Here is a 12,694-nt window from a genome sequence, read left to right as displayed (position 1 = left end):
TTTTTCAGATCTCACATTTCCATTTATAAGTATTTTCCATTTCTTGTTTTCATGCATTATGAGAATATTTTTCTTTATGTTTTTGAGCACGGCTATAATAGATTTTCTGCTGTTTCCAACCTCTAGCTCTTTTGGGGGTCAGTTCTATTGATTACCTTTCTGCTTTGGTATGGGTTATATTTTTCTGTTTTTTCAAATGTCAAATAATTTTGGGTTGTATCATGGATATTGTGAACGATACCTTATAGATTCTGAATTTTGTTTCTCTAAAAACTATTTATTTGTTTCAGCAAGCAGTTAACTTGGCTCAATTTTGAATCCAAACTCTGTCTCTCCTGCAATTAGCACTAGCTGAACTATTTCAGCTCAGGCTAAAAGAACAGAAACTTAGCATTTTCCTCACCATGTGTATGTAGTTCAGGGGTCAACCAGAGGTTTGGGCCAAGACTTTACACAGAATTTGTGGTACCTTCTTTGTGGCTTTCACCTTCCAGTGAGTTCCTTCTTCATTTTCCAGCTGCTGTGGTTGTCCCAAAATCTGTCCATTGAGTCCTAAACTAGTAAGACTAGAGATGTCCATCTGAGTTTTAGACATTCCACATGTAACCAGGCAAAATGTCATAAAAACAGGCAGTCAGATTCTATTCCCTCTTCCAAATGTTAACTTCCTTCCAATCTCTGCTTGCTTTCAGTCTATTTCAAGTGCTTTCAGATAGTTATATTAATTTTTTCCAGAGTTGTTAATTGTGAGCTATGGGAGGATTGGTCCAACATGAGTTACTCTGCCATTACTGGACTTGAAACATATACTGTGCCTTTAATTATGGAAAAAATGAGTCATTGGACTTCTTGCCTGAGGAGTTTGGGAGCAATTTAATTGTTTAAGTGAGGACTGCCTACTTAAGTAGAGACAGAGAACACAAATAGAGATGAATTCTTCGGTTAGTATGAGGAAAAATATATAGGTTTCATATATAGATCCTTATATTTAGAAAAGTGAAACATAAATTAAAATGAATTATTTTTACCAGAATGCCTTAAATTGGGAATATGTGAACTTTTATAATAAATCACTGGACTCTTCTTTCCTCCACAATGTACACTGTCTTAAACCACAGCAAGTGATAAGAAGTTCCTTTCATCTATACTCTTACCTAAAGAGAACTCTGCATATGTGTGAGCACACACATACACGTGCATGTGTGAGATAATATATGTAATAGAAATATAAAGATAAATATATTTTCAAAGGAAAATGCAATCTTACCATATGTTTGCAACATGTCTTTTTCAGATAACAACATATTTTCCAAGAAATTAAATACATTTCTAAAATAATTTTTGTGGTTTAATTCACAGGTTTATCCTATATTTAAATTTTTAAATTTTGTTTACTTTTACTGATTACATAATTGTTATGTTTGCTCAAAACAAGTTATTATCTTGTATTTTCCTTTCCCTCCATCTATGTTATGTATTAATACAGTTATATAAATTATAAATCTATCTACCTATCTATATATATATGGAAACTGTATCCAAATGTTAACTTTGTTTATCGGTGGGTATTTGGATTGCTGGTTGTTATTACCTCTATACTTGATTGTACTCTCCAGCAATTTACTGCTATTACTATTGCCATTTAAATGTCAACTGGTACATGGTTCCATTGCAGATGGGTTCTCTGGTTCCTGCCCTGTAGGGAACTCAGGGAATTCTGAGCATTTGTCCCACATATGTTATTTTATTTATTCCTGCGAGGAAGATAATTATCATCCCCATTCTCTAGATAAGGAAACTAAGGTTTGAAAATAAGAGGGATATTGTGTAGGGTCACACAACCCCTGAAAAAAAAGACAGAGATGGTAACCAATGCCTTTTGGACTGCCAACCCCATATTCTCTCCAGGATACTACCAAGTTCAGCTAAAACATAATCCCTCAGCTGTAAATTACATGCTTAGAACATTCAGAGTTATTTTCATATTGGAAAACCATCAGGATGATGTGAAAGGAGCTTATGTTTTAGGTTTGATTCAGCTTTCAAGAACCTTACCCTCTTTGTCTTTGCTTTACTCTCCTCATTTGTATAATGGGAATTGTAGATTTGGCCTCCATTGGTTGTAGTTAGAATTAAAGGGTCTAAAAAATGCTGGCATGAGGTGAGACTCTAAAATAGTTAATTTATCACCCTTCCCACAGGTCTTCTTTCCCCATTTAAAGACTGTGCTTTTATAAAACTACCTCAGTAACTTGAGGACTGGTTGAATCACAAGGTCATCACGCTAAGGCCACTTACCCCTTTTCTGCATGATACAACCTATGAAGTCAACCCAGCAAGTTAAGACAACCAATCCTTGAGACTGGAAGACCACAAGGCTTCCAAATGGGAGGTTTCTGGGTGCTGGGGACCAAGATCCAGAACGCTTCTTCCGTCTCTTATAGGATGGATGTCCTTGTGTGCCTCAATTGGGTTATATGTAAAATAAGACTAATAGCATCTTTCTTTTTTTTTAATTTAAATTCGAATAGCCAACATATAATACATCATTAGTTTTTGATGTAGTGTTCAATGATTTATGAGTTGCATATAACACCCAGTGTTCATCACATTGTGTACTCTCCTTAATGCTCATCACCCAGTTACCCCATCTCCCCACCCACCTCCCCTTTCCACAACCCTCAGTTTGTTTCCTGGAGTCAAGAATCTCTCATGGTTTCGCTCCTTCTATGATTTGTTCCCATTCAGTTTTCCCTCCCTTCCCCTATGATCCTCTGCACTATCTCTTATATTCCACATATGAGAGAAACCATATGATAATTATCTTTCTCTGATTGACTTATTTCACTTAGCATAATCCCCTTCAGTTCCATCCATGTTGATGTAAATGGTAGGTATTTATCCTTTCTGATGGCTGAGTAATATTCCATTGTATATATGAACCACATTTTTTTATCCATTCATCTGTTGAAGGACATCTTGGCTCCAAGACAAGACTTATAAAACTCAACACCCCCCAAATACATAATACAATTAAAAATGGGCAGAAGACATGAACAAACATTTTTCCAAAGAAGACATCCAGATGGCTGACATGAAAAGATGCTCAACATCACTCATCATCAGGGAAATACAAATTAAAACTACACTGAGATATCACCTCACACCTGTCAGAATGACTAAAATCAACAACACAGGAAACAACAGGTGTTGGCGAGGATGTGGAGAAAGGCGACCCTCTTGCACTGTTGGTGGAAATGCAAACTGGTGCAGCCATTCTGGAAAACAGTTTGGAGGTTCCTCAGAAAGTTAAAAATAGACCTATCCTAAGATTGAGCAATTGCATTACTAGCATTTACCCAAAGAATACAAAAATACTAATTCAAAGGGATACATGCAACCAGATATTTATAGCAGCATTATCTACGATATTTATAGCAGCATTATCTACAATAGCCAAATTATGGGAACAGCCCAAGTGTCCATCGACTGATGAATGGATAAAGAAGAAGTGGTACATATGTACAATGGAATATTACTCAACCATAAAAAAGAACGAAATCTTGCCATTTGCAATGGCATGGATTGAGCTAGAGAGTGTTACGCTAAGTGAAATAAGTCAGCCAGAGAAAGATTAGTATCATGATTTCACTCATATGTGGAATTTAAGAAACAATACAAATGAGCACAGGGGGAAAAAGAGAGAGAGAGGCAAACCAAGAAACAGACTCTTAACTATAGAGAACAAACTGATGTTTACCAGAGGGGAGATGAGTGGGGAGATGGGTTAAATAGGTGATGGGGATTAAAGAGTGGACTTGTTGTGATGAGCACCGGGTGTTGTATGGAAGTGTTGAATCACTATATTGTACACCTGAAACTAATATTACACTGTATGCTAACTAACTGGAATTTAAATAAAAACTTAAAAAATAAATAAAATGTGCAGAACCTCTGACTTTATATTATTTGTGGGAATTTATCCTTGTCTTGTTTCCAGGATTTTGTATGATAAATAATGCCACTGTGTACTTTGTAGTGTGTGGTTTCTTAAGCAGTGGTTGGAATAAAAGGAGGATGGTTGTAAGAGAATTGAGGAAACTGTCAGGAGAGTTGTTGAAGCAATGGCCTGTTGTGACATTGAGGCTGCTTAGCAGAGGCAGAGGGCTGATATTCATTGAGACTACAGGGGTTGAACAGAGGGAGGTAGCCAATCTGGAGGTTAATGTTAAAGTCAGCAATAGCATTGGCAATAGAATTAAGGAGCAAAATTCATACTTAAATTAGTTTCTCCCTGGGAGTTTTCCTCCTGGAGGACATCATTGCCTTTTCTGCATTTAATCACTGTGCTGGGGAAGGCAGTTAGGATCATGGAAGCCTGAGGTGTAGAGAAGAAGCAGAAGAGTTAAGACATAAGACACATGACTTCTGCCTGCTTGGGAGCTGAGGGATATCCTAGTGCCTATCATATGCCAGGCACCATGGCTGCTACCTTGTCTGGCCTGTCAGTTTTATCCTCTATATTCTTGTGGTGTGGGGAGTTATCACCTCCATTTCCCAGATGAAGAGACTAGAGCACAATTCAGTGAATTATCTTGTCTGGGATCCCACAGCCACTAGGTGGATGATCAGAGATGAGAACCAAAGTCCTAACTGCCAATTCTATGTTCCTTTCAGGATACCATGGAACCTCAACTGTAAATCCAGTGGTTATAAATCAGGTGATATAGATATACTGACTTACTCTGTAGGGTAGTGGATATTCTTTATTTTTGATAATTAGGTCCCAGTCTTTTCTCTCTGATTAGTTAACTGCATCATCTTGGACAGTTCCTTGGACCTCTCATTCCCCAGTTGAATTACGCGTAAAAGCCCCAGATTTGGGGTGGATCTTCTAGTCCTCTTTGACTTCTTTTTTTTACATCAGTTTAATGTTTTTCTGTCTCCTCCTTTTGGCAATGAAGGTAACAATGTACAGGCACTCACTCAAGAACATCAGGTGCGGACCTTTTCTACACTAAATCTTAACTGATGAACAGATGTGAGATGAGAGGTTCTGGCTGAAGTGGATTTCCAAGACCTGGATCTGATTCATTCCACAGCAGACACATAAATACACACACACACACACAAACACACACACACATCCCAATGGGGGTGTCAGGTGTAAGGAGGAGAGGAGGGGATCTAGATGTGTGCGACAACCAGGCCCCACCATCAAGACAGTCAGCTATAGACCACCCTTAATGAACTTCCACTTTCATCAAGCCTGAAGTCTTTTGTTTCTCTAGTCTGTCTCTCCAGTTGTGTTTGTGTGTCTGTATGGGAGGTATACAGAATATCTTAGTGAAGTGGTGACAGAAACCTTAGTGTTAGCAAGTGCAAAGAGCAGGATCAGCCTTCCACTTTGCTGTCCTTTAATTCCCTCAATTTTTAGGAGGTTTGAAAAACTTTTCACATATTTGATTGCCATTTCTGCTTTGAGTGATCTGTTTTTTTCATTGCCAATTCATTTTCTTTCATTTAGGTTCCTCTCCCACCATTTTATTGTCTGGTTGGATGTTACGGACAGTGTTCCATTGAGCTGGGAACAGAAGAAGCTGTACATTCATTTTACAAATATTTGTGGAGTGCCCACTTTGTGCCAGGCATTGTTCAAGGTCAGGAGAAGCAGCAGTGAAGAAAACAGTCACAAATTCCTGCCTTCCTGAAGCTTATCTTCTGGTGGATACTGATTTTAAATATTGGAAAATTACCCATGGTGTTCAAAAAGAAATTTATTGGCGCTGTTCTAGATGCAGTAGATATAGTGGTAAACAAAGCAAGCAAAAATTTCTTCCCTGCTACAGTTGTACTGGGAGTCAGTCTGAAAACTTGAACATGGTGGACCCAAGTACTCCTTGAATTAAAAGTTCATTGACTAAAACCAGAGGGCTCATGTGTTCATTTAGAAAATTTATATTTTTGTGAAAGTTTATTGAGATAGCAAGCACACACCATACAATTTCTCATTTAAGGTGTACAATTCAATGGTTTTTTAGAACATTTTCATCACCATAAATAGAAATTCTGTACCCCTTAGCTATCACTCTCTTATCCCCTCATTCTTCCCCTAGTCCTAAGCAACCACTAATGTACTTTCTGTCTATATGGCTATCCTTATTCTGGACATGTCATATAAATGGAATCGTATCATATGTGACCTTTTGCGTCTGGCTTCTTTCACTTAGCATAATGTTTTCAAGGTTCATCCATGTTGTAGCGTGTATCAGTACTTTTTAATGTATGAATAATATTCCATTATATGCATATACCACATTTCATTTCTCCATTCATCCATTGATGGACATTTGGGTTATTTCCATCTTTTGGCTATTATAAATTATGTTGCTTTTAAGATTAGTGTGTAAGTTTTTGTTTGAACACTTGCTTTCATTCTTTTCTGTATATACCTAGGAGTAAAATTGCAGGCCACGTGTTCATTTTTAAACCAAAGCAGATATTATTTGTGCATAATTGACCAAAACAAATGCACACGTGAATAAACAAAACTATTTTCATGACATTACCAAATGGCTGGATATGAACAAGAGCCAGCATGGAATGTGGACAAATACAATATCTGAAATTTTGAGAGAGGGCATTTAGCAGTTAAGTTAATGCTTTCCCATACTTCACAAATAAAAGTTACACATGTAGAAAGCAGTGGGAGTTACTTCTATTACTGAAAATCCAAATCCATTAAGTCCATTCCCTGATATTAGGCACTTAAAGTTATGTTGAATATTTGCAATACAATTCTTGTAAAGGCATAAAGCAAACCACTCTGAAAACAGGCAAAGCCTGTCTTAGAGTTTCCTAATTCAGACCACTGTCTATCTCTAAAAGTGATCTGGCACAATTGAAATGCTATATAACTTCACTCATTGGGTCAGAGGAAAATATCATGGCCGGAGGTAACTTGGCACAGAATTGAATTTATCTAATACGTATTATATCCAATACCCTGTTGTGACCTGCCAGGAGGAAGAATATAATCCTTTTTCTGATAAAAAAAATATGACAGTACTAAATATAGCAAATGAAAGTTCATTATATCCCATCAAATGACATTCTTCTAGTCTGTCATTAAAAAGTCACTTCAGGGGGCGCCTGGGTGGCTCAGTCGTTAAGCGTCTGCCTTCGGCTCAGGTCATGATCTCAGGGTCCTGGGATCGAGCCCCGCATCGGGCTCCCTGCTCGGCGGGAGGCCTGCTTCTCCCTCTCCACTCCCCCTGCTTGTGTTCCCTCTCTCGCTGTGTCTCTCTCTGTCAAATAAATAAATCTTTAAAAAAAAAAAGTCACTTCAAATATGCTTGTCCTTTAAGTGTTTAAATATTTTAGAATGTGCATATATACCATATTCTCCTCAGAAAGGTTGTGTGGCATATTAGTGATGTGACGTGGAAAACTTAACTCCAGGAAGGCTAAACTCAAAGCCTAGGGTGGCCACACTGGTAATGTAAATAATGAAAATTGGTCTATGTAAAAATCAAGGGAAGAACCTTTGCTTCTACAGGTGAATATTCTCCCTCCAGTTTTCTTGAAATGAACAACACTCTCAGTCTTTTGGTCCCACACTTTTGGTTAAATGGAGGCAAGAAATATTTCAGTTTTCTCTTTACTGTAAGAAAATCAATAGCATTAATAGCAAAATAGAAACTAACATTCTGTGTCAGTGTGTGGAGTCATAGAATAGGGAGTGATAAATATTATGATGAATGCCTGATGAGGAAACTGCTATCAGCTCCAGCCAGTTGTTTTCCGGGGGGAATGTAAAAATGTAGGCCCCATGTGACCAAACCCCATTTTTAAAGATAAGCCAGAAAACTGTATTTATATGTGAAATATCCCAATTTTTAGATGTTGACAATTATTTAAATAATTAAATATTATGTGGAAAAAATTGTGGTCCTCAGGTCCCTAATTTTTATCCTCTGCTTGTAAACTAATATTAACTGAAGGAATATAAGACCTCTAAAACCAGGTCAGTTAAAATCAAAAGACAGATTTGATTAATATTTCACAATTATCGTTGTATAAACAGAGATTCAATTAGAAAATCGGGAGTAGAAAAAGAAAGGGAATGAAATTAAAATCAGAAACATGAAGAAGCTGGCATTATATACTTCATCCAGATATAGTTGATATAGTAACTATATATAAGTAGATACATAAGATGAGAGTTCTTGGGTGCCTGGGTGGCTCAGTTGGTTAAGCGACTGCCTTCGGCTCAGGTCATGATCCTGGAGTCCCGGGATCGAGTCCCATGTCCGGCTCCCTGCTCAGCGGGGAGTCTGCTTCTCCCTCTGACCCTCCCCCCTCTCATGTGCTCTCTCTCATTCTCTCTCTCTCAAAAAAAAAAAAAAAGATGAGAGTTTTCATTGCTTCGGTTATTATGGAGGTTAATGAAAATGTTTGCCAAAATTTCAGAACTATCAAGGATAAAAATATTCAATGAGAAAAATGGGGACACTACAGCCAGCCCCCCAAGAGCCTTCCTAAAATAAGAATGATTCTCATTTTTGACATGCCATGAGTCGTGTAAATATGGCTTTCTTGTATTGTACAGGGATTCTCAGTTTATAAGCTCTTGTATAATGACCACAGTCTCTTTTTTGGCAAGGAGTGATGATCTGTATTTCATAGATCAGGAAATCAAAGGCATAAACCATGTTACAGAGAAAGGACTAGGAATAAATAACCTTTTATTCATGCAAATCTCAGTTAAAGTTCACATAGTGAAGGCGGAAATGTCAACCGGATGTCTAGAATACAGAAAGTCAGCACTAGTCTTTGCTGAGCCTTGAATACTATTTTTAAAATCATATTAATGTAAAAGACTCAGGACACATTTTGCCCTCATTTCTAAAGTTTTATCTGCTAGTACATGGACAGTGTTTACAGAGGAAGAAACCTATTTGTCATTTGACTCTGGAGAAAAAAAACCGCCAGTTCAAAAATCTCACTGTCAAAACTAAGCAGGAAGCATACAAAAACATAATGTCCAACTGAATAATTTTTATCAAAATTAAATATTTTATTTTAATGCGCTCACTAATGAAAGATTGAATGACAATATTTTTGCTTGTTGGTAATACAAACAAAGACCATACAAATTGAGAACAAAATTAGGTTGCCTTCATTCCTATTTAAAGGATGTTTGACTCCCATCCCCCACGAAAGTAGTCTCGCTATGAATACTCTCTATTAAATTCCCAAAATAAATATGGCTGAATACAAAGCATTCTTGTTCTCCCATTGACACAATTCATTTTCATACACTGGGAATAAAAATGGTTTGGCAGAAAACATGAGAACAGTGTTAGTTTAAAGTGAAGAAGTGAATGTCCACAATGTAAAGGCATTAGACTGTCTACTGAAAATATTAACTTCTACATTGAACATTAAGCTGAGAATTCCAATTTGATTATCTTCTAGCACAATGGTGCCCTGATCTGATCACTATGCACTTAGGTCAGCCAAACTACGTAGGGCCTTTATTTTTGTATAATTGCTCTAGTTGTCCTCATTGGCTCCGGTTGCACCTGGCTTTGCCTATTCTGGCACATTCCATTTCCCTGAAAATACTTACAATCTCTCAGGTTAGCCTTGCCCTCCACCCAACCATTCTCCATCACATGGTTTTGGTTATGTGAGTGGCTGGGGATGGCTTGGGGACGCAAAAGACATTGGTGGCTTACTTGATCCTGGGCATTAGGTAGCTCCGTGCACTGGTGATTACTGAGATGTGACAGATTTTGGCTGCAACGTTTTTGTTTTTTTCCACAACCCTTTCATCAATATAGTGCTTTCATAAATAAATGTATCTTTATTATCACATGTACATACTTACAATATTTTATCATGTGTATATACAAATGGAAAATAATAGTGAAGGAAATAGATATTGCTGAGTAGCAAAATTCCTGCCTAACAGGATTTTGATGGAGAATATCAGACAAACTATAGAAAGTGTCTGGCACATCCTAGGACTTTAAGAAATGTTAAAAATGCTAGTCCCAGAGTTCTCTTTTCTATCAAATGGGATTTTTGATGTAGAAGAAATAGCATGACTGTAATAAAGAGCATATGAAAATATACACAAAAGATACAAAATGTATACATATTTATGAGCTTGGTGCTATTTTTTTTTCATTGTAATATATGGAGTTGGAAAGAGGAAAGGATATTTGTGCCATTTCTTTTTATTATTTAATGAGTTATCCTGTCTGATTCTTTAGTTTTCAGTTGAACAGCAGAGAAACACATACACATACACAAACCCACTCCATACATACAGAAAGGAATTGTAGTCATTTGTCTCCAAGTGAACAAGTCTTGTAGGTAGCTGGAAATGAGAGTCTGGGGATCAGAGAAAAGAGTGGGATGGACACATGGACTCGAGCTACCAGTGTTCCACATATGTGTGCTGAATAAATGAATGGTTGTGAGAGACTCAGCTTTGGGAGTCATTATCAACAAATGAAATCATACATACAGTTTGAGTCTTTATATATATATATATATATATATATATATATATATATATATATATATATATATATATGTTCTCTCTCTCTCTATTCTTATATATATTTTCATATATATGTATAAATTCCTATACATATGAATTAAAAATTATTTAGGACTATTTATTTCATATTGTCTTTGTCTCTTCTTGCAAAAATTGATACTTTTCCTTTGCAACAAAGGTAGCATATTGAGAAAATCACCACCTGCTGGTTAGAACCAGAACTACATCTCTCAATATCTTTGCAGGTGCTGTGCAAGAATTTGGGGAGGGCCTCTGGTCTGACCCACCAAACCGGGCATGCTGGAGGCTTGAATGGCACAGGCAGGCCTTCCTGCAGAATCGGATGCTACCTGATTCTCTGAGCTTCTGATGGGAAGTTCCACCCCTGTCTCATGAAGAGAAAGCTGCCATTGTGTCTCTGAGGGAGTGTGTATCTGTGTGTGTGTGTGTGTGTGTGTGTGTGTGGCTATTTTTGGCCATATCCTTTTAGACACACATGTACTTACCCATATTCATATACTTTTGCACTTCGGTGTATTATAAACAATAACTGGGATTATATTGCGTATACCTCATGTTTTTTTTTAACTTAGCAATTAACTATGAATTACTTTTGAGGTTAGTAGATTTATATGGAATCAGGGGTCAGATCATAACAAGTTGTTTCCTGTTTTCCAAAATTTATCTCATTTACTTTCCTCAGTTATAAAGCTAACGTAAGTTTGTAATTGAAAGAAATCAAACAATATAGGCATGTATATGTGGAAAATAAAATGATCTTGTATCTACCAGCTTTTATCCTGCTGAGCTATCCTTTGTTAATGGCGTGGAGCACATTCTGCAGATGCTTGTCTCAAATGTATATGTGCAATATACGTGCAGATGCACAATACATATGAGTAGATATACACACTTTTTTGTAAGAATGGGGTGGCAGCAAACCTTATCATGCAATTTATCTTTTTTAGTTGAGGATAAAATTACCAGGACTTTTATTTGTAGGTTTATTGTTGTTGGATTTCTTTTCATAAGTTTATTTGCATTCCTATAGTTTTCTATGAATTTTTCGTTTTCATTTGTTTATGTCTTTCCTGATTCAAGAGAGCTCCTGGTATACAAAGTATGTGTTGCAGTAAATATGAATAATTTCCCTCTAATTTTTCATACATCTTTTAATCTTTAAATCTCACTGACTTTTATGATGAACTCATTTGACATTGTCAATTCATTATCAAAGTTTTGAAGGAATGTTTTGAAAAGTGTTTATTGCTGAATTAAGGAATTAATCATGATTTTGTTTTTTTTACATTACTGTTTCATAACCTCCATTCAAAATAGAATTTGTTCATCTTGCCAAATGAATAGTTTTTCCTTTGGAAAATAACATTTAATTGGAGATTCATGCCATCTGGTGACCAAATCCAGAATTGCAGTTTGGTCTCGCGAGCAAGAAGCCTGGAAAGGAGGGAGAGGGAAAAAAAGCTTTCCCTGTGGAAGCCCTCTGGAGAAAACTTTCTGGGGTTTATATTGCACAGGAAGTATTAAGCAGTGATGCAGAGCCCATGGATATTAACTCCTGCGACAGGATGTTTTCTTTGGCCCTTCTCTCAAACAAAGGAATGCACGTATGTGTGTGGTTATAAATACAAAGCTATGTGTAACCTTTTTATTTTGTAATATATTTAACATATTTAATGTCCAGGAATATATTTTTCAGCATTAGTTTTGTAAATAAAAACACAACTAGGTTAATCTTATGCTGTCATAATTTTCTTTTATTTTGTTAATTAAAAATCAGTTGTACGTGCTCCCCTAAGTCCTTGGAAACACAGAAGAAATACCCATTTGTGAGAGGAACTACCTTGTATCTCCCATCTCCAACTTCTATGTCCCACCTCAAAATAACCAGTCAATATATTTGTTAATATTCCCCATATATGTTTGTGTGGGATTGTTTATAATTTAAAATATGACGTATGTATGTTCTTCTGAAAAGAGAAATTTTTCAAAAATTAGGTCGTGTTGTACATGATGTTCTATACCTTGTTTACATATTTATATATCTCGATGTTTCTATTACATTTATTTTCATTTAGTTTTTCGTGTGGTTGAGCAATT

The 12,694-nt window shown here is 36.5% G+C and overlaps 1 protein-coding gene across 1 annotated transcript in view; it reads right to left on the bottom strand.

The window, feature by feature from the left end:
* Positions 1-424: 424 nt before the first annotated feature.
* Positions 425-12,694, bottom strand: part of NXF5 (nuclear RNA export factor 5) — a gene marked incomplete at its 5' end in the record, with an annotated part of 28,691 nt that continues 16,421 nt past the window's right edge. The window contains one exon of the mRNA XM_035017674.1: positions 425-580. Coding sequence (XP_034873565.1) covers positions 425-580 — 156 coding nt within the window. The remainder of the gene's footprint in view (positions 581-12,694) is intronic.

Source organism: Mirounga leonina, unplaced genomic scaffold, assembly GCF_011800145.1.
Source record: "Mirounga leonina isolate KUSES-001 unplaced genomic scaffold, KU_Mleo_1.0 Mir_101414, whole genome shotgun sequence".
In the NCBI taxonomy this organism is placed as follows: domain Eukaryota; kingdom Metazoa; phylum Chordata; class Mammalia; order Carnivora; family Phocidae; genus Mirounga; species Mirounga leonina.
This window is presented reverse-complemented; position numbering and strand designations above follow the sequence as displayed.